The 20,112-nt window shown below is 31.7% G+C and overlaps 1 protein-coding gene across 7 annotated transcripts in view; it reads right to left on the bottom strand.

The window, feature by feature from the left end:
* Window positions 1–20,112, bottom strand: part of KIF21A (kinesin family member 21A) — a 161,958-nt gene that overhangs the window by 62,014 nt on the left and 79,832 nt on the right. For 4 of the 7 annotated variants that reach the window (XM_052000183.1, XM_052000187.1, XM_052000185.1 and 1 more), the window contains exons 8-11: window positions 18,947–19,142; window positions 17,878–18,067; window positions 14,353–14,416; window positions 10,686–10,889 (exon numbers count right to left, since the gene is read on the bottom strand). In XM_052000183.1, coding sequence (XP_051856143.1) covers window positions 10,686–10,889; window positions 14,353–14,416; window positions 17,878–18,067; window positions 18,947–19,142 — 654 coding nt within the window. Of the gene's footprint in view, window positions 1–2,547; window positions 2,587–10,685; window positions 10,890–14,352; window positions 14,417–17,877; window positions 18,068–18,946; window positions 19,143–20,112 lie in introns of all 7 variants that reach the window. The other 3 variants (XM_052000181.1, XM_052000184.1, XM_052000182.1) reach the window with 1 other exon arrangement.

Here is a 20,112-nt window from a genome sequence, read left to right as displayed (position 1 = left end):
TAAATGAACAAATTACTTTTATATATTATGCATTTTATCATATGTATAAAGACAAGTTTGTATTATTACAGAAATTTTGTATTCAAAACAAAGAACATGTGTAAATGTGCATACTTGAGCACCTGTACATCTTATTTAAATAGGTAAAAAGAATTCACATATCTTATACATTTCAGGGTCAGAATGATGGTGAGTAGAACCAGGAACCTTAAAGTAGGAGATAAATAAAGGAGATGATCATATGGAAACATGAAAAAATTGGCATGAAAGAATGTATGCTTCTATTAAGAGAAAGAAATGAAAGGAATACCAAGAAAAATATATTCGGACAAAAGAGGAGGGAATAAATACATCAAGCAGATTTAATGACTGTTATCAGTATGATACAAAGGTTTGGTCTGAAGTAAAACAATGCCACTTGGAGAAGACTTTTGTGGGGGGAAAAATTATGTGTGCAATATACTGAATGCTTCTCTTCTCCTGGTTATTCAATGTATTGGAACTGCTGATTTTTCACCATCATAGAATCCACTTGAAAACTCCAAAGGGAAGTAAACATTTACTTAAATACAAAATCAAATGTTATCACCTAACAATGTCACTGGAAGCAACAGCTCTACTTGAAGCTTGAAACAAGCAGATAAAACAGATAGCAATGGGGAAATTTTAAAAATCTGATGACCTTCTATCCTCTATATCTTTATACCTTCTTGAAAATAAGTGACTTCCAGTCCTCACTAATCCAATCTAATTCCCCCTTCCTTACTCCTACCTATTTCAGTCACCTTAATTGAAAAGCTTCAAGTTTTCATCCAATTGTCCAGTCACCACATCTTCGACCTCACTTTTACAACATTCAGTCCAATGTTCTTTTCTCAAGAATACTTAATTATTAATTCAACATTCTCTAAAAGTAGCCTATAATTTTTTCTTGCAGCTGCTTTTCTTAATTTTTTAAAAATTCTTAAAATTAAATTTTCTTAAATTATAATACTACCCACTAAATTAGATTTATGTAGAACAAGAAAAAGGTCTTTCTCATGATTTTTTTTTTTTTAGATTTATACTTGTTTAGGAGAGGAATTTCCCTTTAACTAAAGCAAAACAGCAAGAGTTCTGCAAGGAATAATCTTAAGAGAATTCCCTTGGGGTAAATTTCCTTGGGTCATTCAACAAGACTCTGTCAAATGTGGGACTTAAATTCAGTTCTTCCTTAGTCTGAGACCACTCTACCACACTGCTTTTCTGGCATTTACACGTTACTCTGTCTCCTGAAAGTAAACTTGGGTATACGTTTGTCCTCCTGTTGAAGAATGAACTCATGTTCATTTAAACTAAAATTAAATAGAAATTATAGCCAAATAGAAATAGAACAAATTTCATTAAAATATCATATCAATTTTGTAAAATTTTCTAACAGAAAAATCAGCAGTCCTGAACTAGTAATTTACCTTTACATGTCACTTTTAAGAGTGTGCTTTCCAAATCCAAATTTGTACTTCACAATTCTAGTGTATGAGATGTGAAGTACTAAATGTTAATGAGCTAATTAGAAATAGAAAAAATGTGAATATTGTTCTATTTTAAAATACTCCTTACATTCTGGAATGTAGCTTAAGTAGCTAGGAAGTCCAAATTAATTTTACTATACTGAAAAGTCATTAATCTGATAGTTTATAAAGCTTGTTAATACAGTATTAGTTTATGCAAAGCATCATTAACTTAATATTTCTCCCTCAAACTGCAAATGTATTAGAAGTATGATTTTAAAATGAAATAAAAGTTATAAAACAAAATTATATTTTAAATTCAATTTAAAAATTATGTTTTGAAAATTATCTCCCATTCAAAAGCTTCAATTTTTCCTTTTTTTAAAAACTATCTGGATGACAATTTTCCTTACTAAATTTAGATGGACTATTTAGGAAAAAAGAATCATAAGATCACCAATCTAGAGCTGGAAGAGACCTCAGAGGCCATCTAAACCAACATTTTCATTTTACAATTGAGAAAACTGAGGCCCAAAGAAGTTAAATAACTTGCCCTTGTCATATAAACATATCACAGACAGGACTTGAACCAAAGTTCTCTGAATCCAAAGGCTTGTGCCTTTTCCATAATAGTATTGGGCCAGAAAAGTAAAATAAATGATAGTTTATCATATTCTACCATAAGAAATAAATTTATCCTCTATTTTATTAATTTTAAGGCTGCTCACCAAAAAGATATTGAATCTTTAAAGGAGTAGAATAAGGCAGTTTATTGTTGAATTGCTTCCTAGAGTCCTATAAAGGACTCTAAGTTAAAGCTATGTCACTCCATTTACAGTAGTCCAGTTTAATATAGGAGGTTGCCTCATTCAAATGACTGGCCTGTTTTAATTTATTTTACTTTCAAGACAATGTTTTATTTTTTTTTTAAATATCATTGGGTTTATTATCATTCCTGATAATCAGATCTAAATCTTATAGTAGGTTTTGTGTATGTGAATTGCAACTAAATACTGAAAGAACATTTGAATTTTCAAAACCTGGAAAATATTCCAACCTTTTTTCTTCTTGATTTCTTTCCTCAAGTTTCTGAAGCCTTCAAAAGCACGAAGTACAGTATTGGAAAGCCAAGCCAATGAAGGACAAATCAGACAGTAAAAAGTGAAAGTGACAAGAAGGTAAAAATGAAACATGAGCTTGAAGACTTAAAATAATTTTTAAAAGATATCATTAAAGATATCAAAGGACAATACACAGTAAAAAGGCAATACATTTTGCATGAATAAAGAGTAAGCAGAAAACAACAAAGTCAACAAAATTTATAGTAGCTACTTATAAATTGATCCTTAGCAGTTACAGGAAACAATACTTATTTTAGCTTGTTCTGTTCCCCATATTTTCCCCTCCCTCAAATCCTGCCTTCTTCCTGCAATGCTTTTTTTAAAAAGATCTGTTGATAGAACCACTAAAAGGCCATTTGAAAAAGTATTGAAAATCAAAAAGTAATGCACTTGTACAAAAATAAGAGAGTTAATGCTAAATAATAGCTTGCTATTTTAATATTTGTTTTACATTTTAATAAACTACATATAAACATCTGTAGAATATATACTACATATAAAAATCTGTAGAAAATGCATACTTAAGAACTGCTAATAATACAACATTATGATTATATGAATGTTTACTATGAATTGGGCAAAAAATTATGATTTTTATGTTTTAGAATTATAACTCATGATGTTCAATATGTCAGATGGTCAAATATGTTAGACAATTCAATGCTTATTAGGAACTAACAACCAAAACAACAAATTCTGAAGCAATGGAAGTGATGAGATGGGAAACAGTACTTTCCACTAGTAATATAGAAATATATTTTAACATAAAAATACAGATTGGAAAACTATTGAAATATGATTAATTAAATAACATGTTCAATATTTAATACATGAATTTTAGGCATTTTACAAAATAAAAATATTTGTGTGATGGACAAAAACAAAGATCTGTCATATTCTAAAATAATACCACAAATTCTAGACATTTTTTCAATAACCATCATGAATTAGTGGAGAAAGATGCTGGCAAAGTAGGCCCAAAGCAGTTTTCTGACTTTCATTCCAAAAGTTTATGCATATATTTAACACATACACAGATATGTGTATATGTTGTGTCTTCAATTTTGTTTACAAATAATCCACTGCTATAAAAAAGAATTACCTTTAAAGAGGAAGTAAAAAGAATATGTTTATAATCATAAGAAAGCACAGTTTGGTGAATAGAAAAAAGAGAATCACTAGTAGAAAGAGGAGTTTCAACTCTACATAACTAAAAACCAAAGTATTATTTGCAGATGTATTTAACAAAAATTTCTTATACTGGAAGGACATTTACAAGTTAGATATTCAAAATGTTTGCGAACTTATTTAATTTATACACTAAACATTGTTAATATACTGAAAAAGTTTATATTGGAATTTAATGCTAATAATGAATATACTCAAAAATTATTTTGTTCTAGATAAGCATAACAATGACAATTGTCTAAACAACAATGAAACACATAGAATGAAATATTCTCATTATGAAGTAACTTGAGGTTTATGCTGAAGACATTCTACTTTCCAACTTTATCTAATTATTTTCACCTTTTTGTTGAATAAACAAAGAGCCAGAGTGATTTGGATTTAAGTCAAGGTCCTTAAGAAAGAAATGTAGTGGGACTGCTAGGGGGCACAGTGGATAGAGCACTAGTCCTGAAGTGAGCAGGACCCGAGTTCTAATCTGCTCTCAAACATTTAACACTAGCTTGTGACCCTAGGCAAGTCAATGAACCCCAATTGCATCAGGAAAAAAAGAAAGAAAGAAATGCAGCCTGTGAACCCCAAGATGTAAAGAAGAGGAGAGGAGACAAGAAAAGGGTGGACAGGGGAGGGGAGAAAACTGGCGTTGCTGTTCTGTCCTCAGTGGTACAGCTCCTACTCACAGAGGTTGTTGTTTATCCATGATTCTTAAAGATGACCAAGATATCAAAGAGGTGAAGCCCCTTCCCAAGCCAACTCACTTGGTCTTTGTTTTGGCCCAGACTGCCACAGAGTGACAATAAATAGCAACCCTGAGAGTTTTTTCCTCATAGAGTGATTCTTCTTTTTTTTTTTTTTTTCCTAAACTAGGTTTAAAAAAAAAGTCATTCTTTGTCTCTTTTCTTTCTTACCTAGCCTTAATTATTAAATCGGCAGTTAAAAATCTTAGTTTAAGGTTCCCTGATGCATCCAGGCCACTCCCAGTCATCCTGATCTTTATCTGACCACTGGACCTAGATGGTTCCAGAGGGAAAAGTGAGGCAGGTGACCTTATCCAGCCTTCCCTCCCTCCCTCTAATGAAATTCACTTGCATGTCATGGCATCCATCATCTCCCTGATGTCATGGTTGTCTTTGAGAATAAAGAACAAACAAAAATTACTTTCTTGTATTATAGACCATAGGTATGTGTACAAATGTTTTATTCAAACCTGTATGAATATGTGTATAAATATATATTATCCAAAATTGGAGCATTCTTTCACATAAATGTTTATCATTCTTCATTTGAAAACTTCATATTTTTGAGCACATTGATAATGGTCATATAAAGTACTATAATAACTTTGGTTCACTCTCACTTTTTGAACAGTATCTATCATAGATAGATGCACTTCTACGGACACTAGTGGCTAACTCAACACACCTAACTATGACAGTTAAAACTAGTTGGGGCTGGTTTCTCTAACTAATGAATTCAATTTATTACAAACCAATGTTTGATCATTATTTTTTATTGTGTTTTTAAAATATACAGTCCTAAAGAATGGATATTCCTCTAAGGAATGCCAAAGTTCTAGCTCTTAAAAGAGTGCACTTCATTGATAGAATTACTGCAACAGATATTTAAAGTCTCAATGCCTCGTTCAATTTTAAAAGATAATAAATTACAATCAGATGGCATGTATGAAATTTATGGAGGAACTTACATACTCTGTGAGTTTTCTATTCTGATTATATCAGAGGTATATCACGATTCCCTATCTGTTCATGCTACACCTCTGATCACTAACAGAGAAACTGAAACATGCAAAAAAAAAAAAAAAGACCCAAACTAAAAACTTGAAACTTTCCCTTTAACAATGAGCATTCTCATAAGTAATTTTTTGGCTTGTTTCAGTTTATATGTACATATGTAGGTATATAATTGATACTTTTTAATTTTTATACCACTTAATTTTCTCCCTATTTATTCCTCCTTGCCCCACTTCTAAGGACCATCTCATAGGAAAGGTTTGTTTTGTTTTGTTTTTAAAGAAAAGAGAAAGAGGAGGGGAAATCATAAAAACTCATCAAAATTGAGGAAAAAATGTGAAAACATGCAATGCTCCACATAGAGGAACCTTGCACCTCAATGAGGAAGTGGGAGAAGGTCTTCTCATGGATTTACTTTTGAGACATTTGTTGTAATGTTGCAATGTATATCAATCGCTTACTTAAGAAATCTGATTCAAAGAATTTCTCACACTAAATTGCTTTTCTTAATCTATATGCATTCATTTGTTTGTAAATAAGTTTTTAATTTTGTTATCAAAATAATTATTTTGTCTTTAATGATTTCCCATCATTAAAAGGAACCCATTTCCCCAGTTAAGAATATATAATATAAAATGATTGTATAGCTAAAAATGGAATGTTACTCATTTTTTCTATGTGATCTTGCTTAATATCTCTAATATTGAGATTTTCTCCATTTCAATTTATTTTAGAATATGAATTGGAATATAATGATAAGACATTGATCTAAGGCTATTTCTATCAAACTGTTTTCTACTCTTCCCAGAATGAGTTCTTTTCCAAACAATTTATGTTTTTAAGTATATTGAACTCTAAGTTATAGGTCCACTGTTTTTGATTCTCTTTTCTTTCTTCTATGCACTTGATCTATGTCTCTATATTTAAACCAAGACCTTGTTGCTAAATGCTATTTTATAAAATACTCTTGAGATTAAAAAGTAATATTTCCCCTTCATCACAACTTCTTTTCATTATTTTCCTTGATATTTTAGGTTTTTTTTTTCCAAATGAATTTTCTAGTACTATAAAAGATTCCTTTTGTAATTATATTAGCATTGAATTAAAATAATGAATCAGCTTTGGTAGTATTGTTTTTTTTATACTGACACAGCTGATCGATGATCATTAAGTATTTCACTTACTACCAAATAGTCTTTATTTCTGTGAGGGGTATGTTATAACTGAATCTATGTAAGCATTTTGTATGCTTTGGTAGAATAAACTCCAAATATTTTATGTAAGGTATAGTGGGTTTTTTAATGGGATTTCCCATTCTATTACTGACTCTTGAATATTGTTACTATTATATATAAATAGTGGGACTTTGGGGTGAATTTATTGGATGGTCTGCATTTACTAAAGCTATCAATTGTCTCAAGGTCTTTGTTGATTCCTTGCAATTCCCTTTGTGTCAACCACAAAAAGGGATATCTACCTTTATACTTTTAATTCATTTTTTTTTTAGTTCTACTGATACTGCCATCACTTCTAGAAGTGCATCAAACAATAAAAGTTTGGGCAGAGTGAGCCACTTGCTTTATTACTGCATGTGTTTCTTATGTATTGTACTTCCATATGATGCTTGCTTTTGGTTTTAATAGTTTAATGATATTAAATTTTGGTCCTTTTATGTACATATTCTGTGCTCGAATTTACACTAATCCTTATTACATTGTGACCTCTAAAATAAACCTTTCCTTATTCTCCTAGTTTATCCCTCAACTATAATTTCTTTTACTTTCTTAAGCAAATTTGATTCTATTTTAATTACTTCAGTGATGATAATGACTATCCTAGCATTTTGTCTCTAACCTGATCTTTTATCACTCCTAGCCTTACAAATTCTCAAGCCTTAGAGACCTTACCATTACATTACTTCCTTTTAGCTCCTCAACAATAGTAATTTCATACTAATTTCATCTTTTTTATGATGGAAAAACTTTAGACAGAGTCACTTATGCATACCAATTTTTTTTTATTCAAGGCTCACTAATGTACGATCCCTGCCCTGACTCACATAGTCAACTTCATCCCCTAGCTTACTGAGATGATAAATATCATCTCTAATAAAGTGGACTCACTCAACAACTATCAATTCTCAAGTACTCTTTTTCAATAAGTGCATTTTTTCTCAGTGCCTTACTACTAGTTTTTCCCATTTCTATCCTCATCTTTCTTCTTTCTCTACATTTTCTATCTGAGAAGTCCCATTTATTCTCACAACTTCAACAAGTATCTTTGTATAAATTAATCCCAAACTTGTATTTTGTTCTAGACTTTTTATCTGCACTTTCAGCAGGATAGATAATGAATAACTCAAACTGAAAGTTCCAATGGATCAAGATAACTAAGAAAGAACTTATTATTAGCTTTTTCCTAAAATTCTAATCTTCCTTCTGACTTCCTTATTTCTGTCAGGAGAATTAGTAAATCAAAAACCACAAGATAATTTGTCACTTTTTTCTTCACTACATTCAGTTGCAGAATCATGTCAGTTCTGCTTCCCAATATTTCTCAAGTCACTGTCTACTCCGAATGACATCAAACTCATCCAAGCTCTTCATAATCTCTTTCTGGACTTCTATACTAGCTTTCCAACTAGTCTATTCACTTTCACTCTAATATCATTTCCAGATTAACAATCCCAACACCAGAAATGGGTCATTTTTCCAAAATTAATCAATCATTTAAAATTCAATTCTAATATATAAAAACATCATTCTTTCACTCCTAATTTGATCTCAATACATAAAACTGATCAAATCACTCCTCAAAGTCATTCAATAATTTCTCATTAAGAAAAGTTAGCTCACACTACTTTCCAGCCAAATCTGACCAGCCTGTACATGTCTCGATATTTTATTGCATCTGTGCCTTTGATATGTCATTCCCTACATATGAAATGATACTTCCCATTTCTATTTCCTAATTCCTAACAGATTATTTTCTAATATAACCAGATTAATCTGGCAGTCAAAAAAACTAACTATACTCTCTACTCAACAGTGTCTCATGTAGGCTTTATCCCCACACTTTTACTAATATTCAATCTTTCCCTTTCTATTGACTGTTTCCCTGCTCTCTATACATATAGTTATATTCCCTCAACCAGAAAAACCCTCATTTGATCTAGCCAGCCAGCCTCCAAATGTTGACCCATATCTTGCCTCTTTCATGACTAAACTCACTGAGAAAGCCATCTACATTTGGTGCCTGAACATCACACCTAGAACTCTGCATTTGCTTCTAAGCACCACATTTTAAGAAGGACATTGTCAAGTTAAAGCACGTTCTAGAGGATAAGACTGATAAGATACTTGGAACTATGCAATACAAGAATTATTTTAAAAAAAACTAGAGATATATAATCTAGAAAGAGAAAATATGACTTGTGCTTCTAGATTATAAACCAGGAAAGCGGGAAGTATATCCCATCTTCTTCAGTATAATTATAATATCACAATATTTTAGAGAGTTTAAATAAAATTTGATTTTTTAAAAACTGAAATATCTATGGAGTTTATTTACATTTCCTATGATGACATTTGCGTACAATTTATGTTATAGGGACAAATGGCATTCCTCCTCAATCCACCAAGTGTTACAGGGACAGATGGCATTCCTCCTCAAACCACCATACATTTCACCAAGTGAAAATGGCATTTGAAATATACAACTGTGCAATTTTTTTTGAAACAGCTAGATCTTTGTAAAATAAAATAACATGTGACTTCCTAAATTATGACCACAATGACTTTTAAAGTCATAATCCTTCTTCTGTATCTTTGCAAAGACTGAGTAATATTAGTCTTAATAATACTGTAATTGCTATTCTATTTGTAATTATGTTTCAAAAATGGGTAATCAATTATAATGTATCCTGCTTTATATTTCCACAATCAATCATTTATGATGAACATCTAATATTTAATGATAAACATTAAGATTTTTTTTATGTCTTAAGTACATAATTTCATCCATAATATTTTCTAGTGAAAATTGTGCAACTCTGTGTGTGTTAATTATTCTAATGGTTCCTTTTCAAATCATAGATCATAACAGATCTAGGAAATAAAACTTATAATAATTTTGTTTAAATAAATGCTAATTGTCTAAATATCCTAATTTATATGTTTATCTAAATATAACATAAATAAATAAAATTTATATGAATGTATAAGTATTTATAATTAAATGTAATTATTATAAAATGTATAGAAATTACATAAATAAAATAATTTTTTAATAAATTAAGCAAAAAATGTCAAATAAACTCCATGTCAAATGTTAATACTTGCAAATTGGAGATTTGTTTGGCACAAGAATATATTAACACATGTTTGTAAAATGGACTGGGAGTTTTGTGTATAACAAATAAACATAGAAAACCTGTAAATATTTAGTTGATAAACATTCAACCACAAAGACAAATTTTCATTTTCTTCTTCTTTCTTTGCCCAACCAAATTTTTAGAATGTTGTGTTTCTCTTGAGCTACTGACAAGAGGAAATTTTCACCAAAGAAAAAATATTAGATGGGACACATTCTTTGTTGTAAGAATTGTTTCAAAAACAGAACAACAATTAAAAAAAAAAAAAGAACTACTGAATAACCAAGTTAGAAACATTGCTCAGAACATTTAAAAGACCAAATGACATTAAATGACATTTGGAAGGATCAGTCTGTCTTTTAGTTAAATACATCTACATAAGAATTTAAGGATGTACAGGAGACTACTTAAATGTATTATAGAGAATTAGATACAAATTTTAAAATTGAAAATATTGAAATGCAATGTTATATGTTTTGTTAATGCAAGATGATTAAAAGCAAAAGCTGCTAATTCCACAGATAGGAAAAAAACCCATAATTCTAACTAATTATACTCAGGATCAATGAAATAACAATTTATCAAAAATAATTTTCCTTATTTGTAAAAATATACTTGGAAGAAGAAATAAAATCAATTAATTATACTAATTTCAATGACTTTAAAACATTATTATTTTAACATATACAGAATACTCTATTTACTCTATCCTGAAAACAAATTGAAATATAATTCTTAAGAAAATGTTACTTAATACTACTACCTTTTCTTCTTCTTTTTTTCTTTCCTTTTCAGTTTTTCTAAATCTTTTTTAGCCATATCTATAATTTCAATGGTTTCTTTCTCTGAGGAAAGTACAGAAGGAGAGAAAGCTGATGATCCACTGAAATAAGGTGATCTTGCTGTTGCTCTTGTCAAGTTACGTCGAAGATTCTCATTTGTTGCTTCACTTTCTAATAATTTTGCTCTGATGACCAAAAACAAAAACATAAAAAACACAAATCACACACAAAAAATTCACAGGTGTTACTTAACATGCTTAAAGGTGAATTTTTAAAAAAAAATTTTAATGTTTAAAAGGCAGCCTTTCTCTTTGCCAAGGGAAATACTTCTGCAAACATAAGTGATCACATTTCATACTATTTTCTCCAGCAGACTGCCATCTCCATCATCCCCACTTTCTCACTTATCCTTAGCCTTTCCTAACTGGTTTACTGTTTATCTAGCTGTCTCACTGCTACCTACAAATTGTCCCAAATATTCCCCATCATGGGGGGCAAAAAACCCTCAATTGATCCATACCATCTTTCATGACTACATTTCTGGGAAAGCTTTCTTCAATCAGTACTCTCATTTTCTTTTGCTTTATTTTTATTAATTCTTCAATTTGACACTCAACTCCATCACTGAATTCAAACTGCTCTCTTTAAAATTACTAATAATTTCTTAATTCCTAAATTGAATGGCCCTTTCTCAATTCTCATCCTTCTTGACCTACCTCTGTACCCTTACACTATCAATCTTATTCTTCTCCTTGATACTTCCTCTAAGTTTTCACAACATTGTTCTTTGCTATTTCTCCACTTATCCATCTGACTGTTCCTTCTTTGCTGAATAATCTTCACCTGCTAACCACAGGAATCTCCCTAAACATTCTTTTCCCTCTGTACTATTTCACTTAGCAATCTCATCAGGTCCTATGAATTCAAATCTCATTTCTTTGCTAATGATTCTCATTTCTTCTTATCCAGCCCTAATCTCTCTGCTGACCTCCAGTCTAACATCTGCACATTTCAAATAGAATGTTCTTTAGATGTTTTAAACTCAACATGTCCAAAACTGAACTCATTATTTCTCCCTTCTCCCTCCTACAAACTCATCCCCCTTCTTCATTTTCCTATTATTGTTTAGGATTTCAACATCCTCCCAATTACCTAAGCTTACTTTGCTATCATCTTTAACTCTTTTCTCTTTCATGATCCTTTCTTCCAAATCCAATGAGCCAATTCCTGTCAATTATATATTAGCAACATTTTCCATATATTATCCCTTATTTCCTCTGATACTGCCATCACTGGTATAGGCCCTCATTATCCGATGCCTAGATTATTGCAACTGGAATCTCATTGCTCTCCCTAACAAATTTACTTAAAAAAGGAAAAAAAAAAACTCTGGGAAGGCTTATGTGACTTGATAAAAAGAGCAATGTGTAGAACTATGAAAACATTGTACATAATAACAGCAATAATATAATAATCAATTGTGATTTAGCTACTGTGATTAATATAATGATCCATGACAATTCTAAATGGCTCATGATAAAATAAGTTATCTACCTCCAAAGAAAACAGATAAACTGAATGCACACTGTATCATAGATTTTAAAATTTATTTTTCTTGCTTCATTTTTCAGAATGTGGCTAATGTGGAAATATGTTTTGTATAATTTCACATGAATAATGGATATTACTGTATTTCTTGCCTTCTCAATGGGCAAAGAAGAGGATAGGAGGAAGAGAGAGAATTTAGAACTATAAATAAAAATTTTAAATAAAATAAAAGGAGTACTATGGAAATGAGCATTGATATGTTACTATTTGCATATGCATATTACTTTTAATATTACAAAATTGGAGAGAAAGAATCCTGGAAGACCACTTATGTAGCAAGGAACCCAAACTATATCACCAAGGCTACACATTCTGAAAACATGAGTGAAGATGGTAAACTAATCCTTGAAAAATTTGAACATACATTAAGATCCAGAATGAGTAATCATTTCTGCTCTAAAAATCACAAAGAAACTAGAGGCTTTCTACCTGATCAGAAGAGAGCAGTGTGCTTGTAGATATTAGAAAGACAATACAGAAAGGATCCAGTGAATAGTGTAATCACATGAATGCAAGTGAAAAAAAGCTCAAAATAACAGGTTAAAAACTCAAACTTCCCTAAGGAATAAAAGTATTAAGAATTGGCTAAAGAATATGATTTAGGCAAATTAAATAAGTCAGAAAAAGATCAGGGATGAAGAGAGAATTTTCAGAGGCCTAGAATCATATTAATTGTTGCTCTATTAACTTACCAGTTTTCCCACTAAAATGTAGGCTACCTGAAAACAGGATCTGTTTGGTGTTACCTTTGTATGATAAACGCTTAATAAATTCTGAACTGCTCAACTCCTTTCTTTTCCCTTTTATTTAATTCTCTAACAAAATTTCCTTTTTGAGAAATCCTAACCTTACTTTTGTCATTCCTCCTTTGTTTTCAAAGAGGACCAATGACATTATCAGAGCATGCCACTGAATATGCTACAGCTACCTGAATCTACCAGGGACAGCTGGTGAGCCACTGCACAAAGTGAATGACTAGACCTGAAAAAGGCCCAGCAAGCCCTCCCATCACAGATCCTAGTCTTCCCTTAATACCACATACATCTCTTTAGTACAGATGAACTAAAGGGAGTATTTCTAGACCTCACCATAGGCAAAATGCATAAATTCCTAGAAGCCAAGTGACCTCTCAGTTCAGAAAACTGGTGGACCAAGGATAGACAATGGAGAGGTGGACAGTGGAGAACAATCATGGACAAGAGTTCCTATTCTTTTCTAATTGAGACCACCGATTTGAAAGCAATAATGCAAGTAGAAACCGAGTAACATATTATAGGTTCAGTCCACTTGACAAGTGGCAGTGTCCTATCTCCAAAATATCATAGAGATCTCCCAAGCAAAGATGGCAAAGAATTGCCTTTCTGTGGGATGACTGTATTAGAAAAGAAGCCTACAAATTACAAGGAGCACGATGTCTCTTAAAGGAAGTAACTAAAAGATAGGGTAAAGTGGGAACAATCTTCCTTAAAACTTAAGAAAAGTGGGGTGGTTAGAGAAGTAAAAATATAAGAGGCAAAACAAGATTTGGAATTTTTTTTTTCTCTATAATTTATAGATAAAAAAAACTGAGCCTGAGAAAAAAGCTAAGTGTCTTGTTCAAAGTCAGACATACATACAATCAATGATTTAGATGTGTAAGTGACCAAGGAATTCCATGAATCCAATTCCTCATTTTAAAGATGAAGATACTGAGTCAAAGACAAATTAAATAATTATCCAAGGGCTCTATAGCTAACAAATATCTGAAGTAAGTTTTGAACTATCTTCCTGACCTCATGTCCAGAATTCTGCCCATCATGCTATCTAGCTGCCTCCAAAATCCAGATTAGAATACAAGTCTTCAGAGTCCACATTCAGTGTTTCTTACAAATACAAATGAAGAATATACTATCTCCCTTGTTCCTTAGGTCTAACAAAACTGAACAATGAAAATCACACCATTCTGAAATAATTCTTTTCCTGTGCCATCATTAGTACATAAAAGCAAAATATATATGAAAAGTAAATATAAACATGTATATCAGTAAGATCAAGCCATACCTGAGGTCTTCTATTTCTTTGATATAGTTATGGATCATATTGCTAATCTCCTCATTACCTTCTCCTAAAAAATGAAATAGAAAAATTTATTAAAAATTTCAATGAATTCAGAACCAAATAAACCAAGTAAAAGCAAAAGAAGTTTGAGTAACTTTCAAAGTGAGATCAATAGCCTTAATTGAATAAGTAGATAATTATATAATTCATTAAAGTGAAATACATGATTTTTTGATAAGATTTTAATGTAAAAATAATTATGTAATGAGTTTAAGTCACAACTTGGAAAATGTTTGTGTCATTTAATACATGGTTCAAATTAATAAATTAACAATTTAAATATGCTAGGTACGTTGTGTCCAGTACGCTACTGCAGGAAATTAGAGGACAACTACAAGTAGCTCCAGTACCAAAGAAATGGCTGGATCAGAGTCAAAAGGAAGCTCGGATGCAGATGTGTCAGGTGATAAAAGAAAAGTCAGATCCTGTAAAGATCCGTATTGCATAGGAACTTAGAGTATGAAATCTATGAAGCATGGTAAGTGGGGTATTGTCACACAGGATCCTGAAAGATTTAACAAAGGAAAAGACAAGAGATGTCCTCAATAAATTTAAGAGATATCAAGGGAAACTTTCATGCAAAAAGGGCAAGAGAAAAGACAAAAATAGTAGAAATTTAACAAAAGCAGAAAAGATTGAGAAGATTGAGAAATGGTGGCAAGAATACACAAAAGAACTATTCAAGAATGATCCTAACATCACTGATGACAGTAACGGTATAGTTGCTGATCTAGACCTAGACATCATAGAGAATGAAGTAAAATGGGCTTTCAGGAGTTTTGCCAACAGAAAGGCTAGTGGAAGTAATGGAATTCTAGCCAAACTATTTAAAACTCTAAAAGATGCTAAAGTGCTGTGCTCAATATGTCAGTAAACTTTGAAAACACAATACTGGCCATTGGAAAAGATCAGTTTACACGCCAATTCTAAAGAAGGGCAATGTCAAGGAATGTTCAAATTACTAAACAACTGCATTCAAATAACATGGCAGTGAAGTTGTGCTTACGATTCTGCCAGCCAAGTTTTAACAATATATGAATCAAGAAGTACCAAAAGAGCAAGCTGTTTTTCAAAGAGGCAGAGAAACTAAAGAACAAAATGCCAATATTTGCTGGATTATGGAGAAAAGCAGGGAAGTTCCAGAAAAACATAAATTTCTATTTCACTAACTAAAGTCTTTGATGGTATGGATCACTACAAAATATTCTCAAAAAGGTGGGAATACCAGGCCATCTTTCTTGTCTCCCAGAAACTGTTCCCAGGCCAAAAAGCCATAGTTAGAAACTGAACATGGAACAACTAATTAGTTTAAGATTGAAAAAGGAGTGTGAAGATTAGAAGGGAAGCAACAAACTGGGAAAACATCTTTATAGTTAAAGGTTCTGATAAAGGCCTCATTTCCAAAATATATAGAGAACTGACCCTAATTTATAAGAAACCAAGCCATTCTCCAATTGATAAATGGTCAAAGGATATGAACAGACAATTTTCAGATGATGAAATTGAAACTATTACCACTCATATGAAAGAGTGTTCCAAATCACTATTGATCAGAGAAATGCAAATTAAGACAACTCTGAGATACCACTACACACCTGTCAGATTGGCTAAGATGACAGGAAAAAATAATGATGAATGTTGGAGGGGATGCGGGAAAACTGGGACACTGATGCATTGTTGGTGGAGTTGTGAACGAACCCAACCATTCTGGAGAGCAATCTGGAATTATGCCCAAAAAGTTATCAAATTGTGCATACCTTTTGATCCAGCAGTGTTTCTACTGGGCTTATACCCCAAAGAGATACTAAAGAAGGGAAAGGGACCTGTATGTGCCAAAATGTTTGTAGCAGCCCTGTTTGTAGTGGCTAGAAGCTGGAAAATGAATGGATGCCCATCAATTGGAGAATGGCTGGGTAAATTGTGGTATATGAATGTTATGGAATATTATTGTTCTGTAAGAAATGACCAGCAGGATGAATACAGAGAGGACTGGCGAGACTTACATGAACTGATGCTAAGTGAAATGAGCAGAACCAGGAGATCATTATACACTTCGATGATGATATTGTATGAGGATGTATTCTGATGGAAGTGGATTTCTTTGACAAAGAGACCTAACTGAGTTTCAATGGATAAATGATGGACAGAAACAGCTACAACCAAAGAAAGAACACTGGGAAACGAATATGAACTATCTGCATTTTTGATTTTCTTCCCGAGTTATTTTTACCTTCTGAATCCAATTCTCCCTATGCAACAAGAGAACTGTTAGGTTCTGCAAACATATATTGTATCTAGGATATACTGCAACATATTTAACATATATAGGACTGCTTGCCATCTAGGGGATGGGGGTGGAGGGAGGGAGGGGAAAAATCGAAACAGAAGCGAGTGCAAGGGATAATGTTGTAAAAAAATTATCCTGGCATAGATTCTGTCAATATAAAGTTATTATTAAATAAAATTAAATTAAAAAAAAAAGAAAAAGGAGTGTGAGATTGTGCATTGTCATCATATCAATTTAATTTATATACAGAATATGTAATGTAAAATGCCAAGCTGGATGAATCAAAAGCCAGAAAATAAGTCTGCTGGGAGAAATATCTATAACCTTAGATATGCAGATGATACCACTCTGATGGCAGAAAGTGAAGAGGAATTAATAATCCTCTTGATGAGGGTGAAAAAAAGAAAATGCAAAAAATGGCTTGAAACTCAACATAACAAAACAAACAAACAAACAAAAACCCTTCGCAACTAATCCCATCATTTCCTCAAAGAGAGAGAAGAAATGGAAGTGTCATCAGAATTTATATTCTTCAGCTCAAAGATCATTGTAGACAGTGGCTGCAATCACGTAATTTAAAAAATGTTTGCTACATGAAAGGAAAGCTATGGCAAATCTAGATAGCATACTAAAAGACAGAGACATCACCTTGCCAACAAAGGTCTGTGTAGTCACAACTATGTTTTTTCCAATAGTAAAAGTGAAAGTCAGACTATAAGGAAAGTTGAGTACTGCAGAATCAATGTTTTCAAATTGTGGTGCTAAGAGAAAACTTTTGAGATTCCCTTGGACAGAAGAAGATCAAATCAGTTAATACTGAAAGAAATTAATTCAGACTATTCACTGTAAGGTCAAATACTGAAACTGAAACTTAAATACTTTGGTATTTTATTAAGAAGATGGGAATCACTGAAAAAGACCCTGATATTGGGAAAGATTAAAAGGAAAAGGAAAAGCATATGGTGGAACATGAGATGGACAGAAAACATCATGGAAACAATAAACATGAAGTTGGACAGACTGTGAGAGACAATGGAAGATAGAAGAGCCTGAGATGCTGTGTTCACACAATCGTAGAATCAGACATAACTTAGCAATTACACAATAATTACAGTATGAAGAATTATTCTTGTCTTTTTATTTTCAATAGTCACTTAAAAAAGAAAAAAAATTTAGAATACCTGCTCTGGCAAGAATCTGGTTGGCTTGATCACTAACAAGCTGTGTTATTCTGGTTCTTAATGCATCAACAGTTTCTTGCATTGCTTTAATTCTCACACGCAAGTTATTATTTTCAGTTTGTAGCATGGCATTCTCATGAAACATGTCATTGATACTTTCAACACCTTCCTCATCTATAATTCTTTTACCCTGAAAAATAAAATTTCTGGTTGATTGATATATTTCAAAATAAAGAATTTCTAAATAAGGACAGAATTATACTGCCCAAACATTTAATTCTTTATACTTGATCTGAACCAATCACAACATAGTAAAAGTGCCCCTTTCTCTCTCTGAATATCTTCTAGAGTGAACACATTGTTATTAGTATTAATAATTAATATTCAATTAGCTTTACATTATTATTAAATGGGCAAAAGTCCTATGATTTAATTGGCATAAAGATTTCCAGAGTGAGGAAATCCTTTCCATCAATGCAAATATGCAACTTCTCCGCAATTTACCCAGTCTTAGGGTTACTTAATACAGTGAGAAGTTGAATGACTTGCTCAAAATCATATATAATTGATATATCTCAGAGAAAGGATTTGACCATAAATCTTTCTGCCTAAGAACAATTTTTTATTAACTATAGCAGGATGCTTCTCATTATTGATAAAAATTCATAATAACAAAATAATAACTCCTCTACAAAACACTTATGTGTTTAAAAGCACTTTCCTCATGGCTTTTCTAAAAAATGGAAAATAACTGATATTTATGAAGTGCTTCAAAGATCACAATGCACTTCATATACATTACCTCCTTCTAATTCCAATAAGATATTTTATTAAAGTAGGCATTGTGATTTTATTATTCTATTTTAAAAATAAGTAAATTAAAGTTTAAAGAAAACAACACTTCAGCTTTAGCTAAATAACTTTAGTTGACTACACACACACACACACACACACACACACAGTCCCATCTATTTAAGTTTCTTGACACCCAACATGCCTCAATAGCATTCATTACATTCTGCTTTGACTTAAAAATACAAAGTTAAAAGACTCAAAATCATTGGCTTACAGTTTTGTACTCCATGAGTTCCATCTGAAGTCGTGTGATTTCACTACGAAGTGCATTAATCTGCTGACTGGCTCTGTCCTGATTGACCATAACTTTATTCTTGATATTTCGGGCACGATTGGCATATTTTAGTGTATTCAAAGTTTCCATGAAATCTCTGTCTGAAGGGCTGACACATGCTATCATGACTGTTTGGCTGTAAGTTACAAATATTAACTGTGCTCATTGATAGATGAAAATGAAATCCAACACAGAAAATAATCATTTCATACTTCCAATTTTTTATCAAGCAAGCAAGCAGTGTTTTGGTTAGGTAATGATGCTAAGATACTAGAGAGAAAAATATAAAGAAACAACTTCTACTCTCAAGAAAGTTACATTTTAGCCATATTTCCTTCCAATGGTATAAATTATTTCTTTGCCATTAGCTCAGAAATATAAGGAGTTTTTTAAAAGCTTCCTAAAGGAATAAAAGTTTCTTGTATTTTTCATTGTTTGGAATTCTCCCCCATCTTCATCTGTATTTTAATAAAACCCCAGTCTGTCTTTCAAGAACCAAGTAATGTTCTACTTCCTCCAAGTATTCCTTCATTATCACCCTCATCTTGAACCTATAATGTTTTTGTATTACCTCCAACTTATTATCATCATACTTTAGCTGAATATGCATGTCATCATTTCTACTAGATTAGTATTGTCCCTAATGCCTATTACCTCCCAGTACACAGTTAGTGTTTGTAAATGAACTCATGAGTAAGTGAAAAATGCAGCTCTTCCAATGAAAGCAAAAATATTGACTTAATATTATTATCAGATAGTTAAAATTACAGCATAACAGTAGGTAAATTAATTTTTCTGTTATCCAAATTATATGTAACATGGAAAATTTAGAATTACAAGATAACACAGAACTATTTACCTTGCTTATTTCAGGATTTTATAGGTCCCCTTACAATTATGAAAAAATTAATGTTGAACAATTCAATTCAACAAATATTTATTATGCTTTTACTAAATGTTAAGGAGTATATTAGTCACTGGGGTTATAAAAAAGATAAGTGAGACTTATATGTAAATATCTACACTAATAAGCTGGGAAATGGTAAGGGCATAGAAACAATGACAGAATACCAGAAAAATACCAAAAGTGAGGCTCAGAGGTCTAG

This window comes from Antechinus flavipes, chromosome 5 (genome assembly GCF_016432865.1).
Source record: "Antechinus flavipes isolate AdamAnt ecotype Samford, QLD, Australia chromosome 5, AdamAnt_v2, whole genome shotgun sequence".
Classification (NCBI taxonomy): Eukaryota; Metazoa; Chordata; class Mammalia; order Dasyuromorphia; family Dasyuridae; genus Antechinus; species Antechinus flavipes.
Note: the sequence above shows the minus strand (reverse complement) of the source record. Positions and strands in the feature narration are given on the sequence as shown.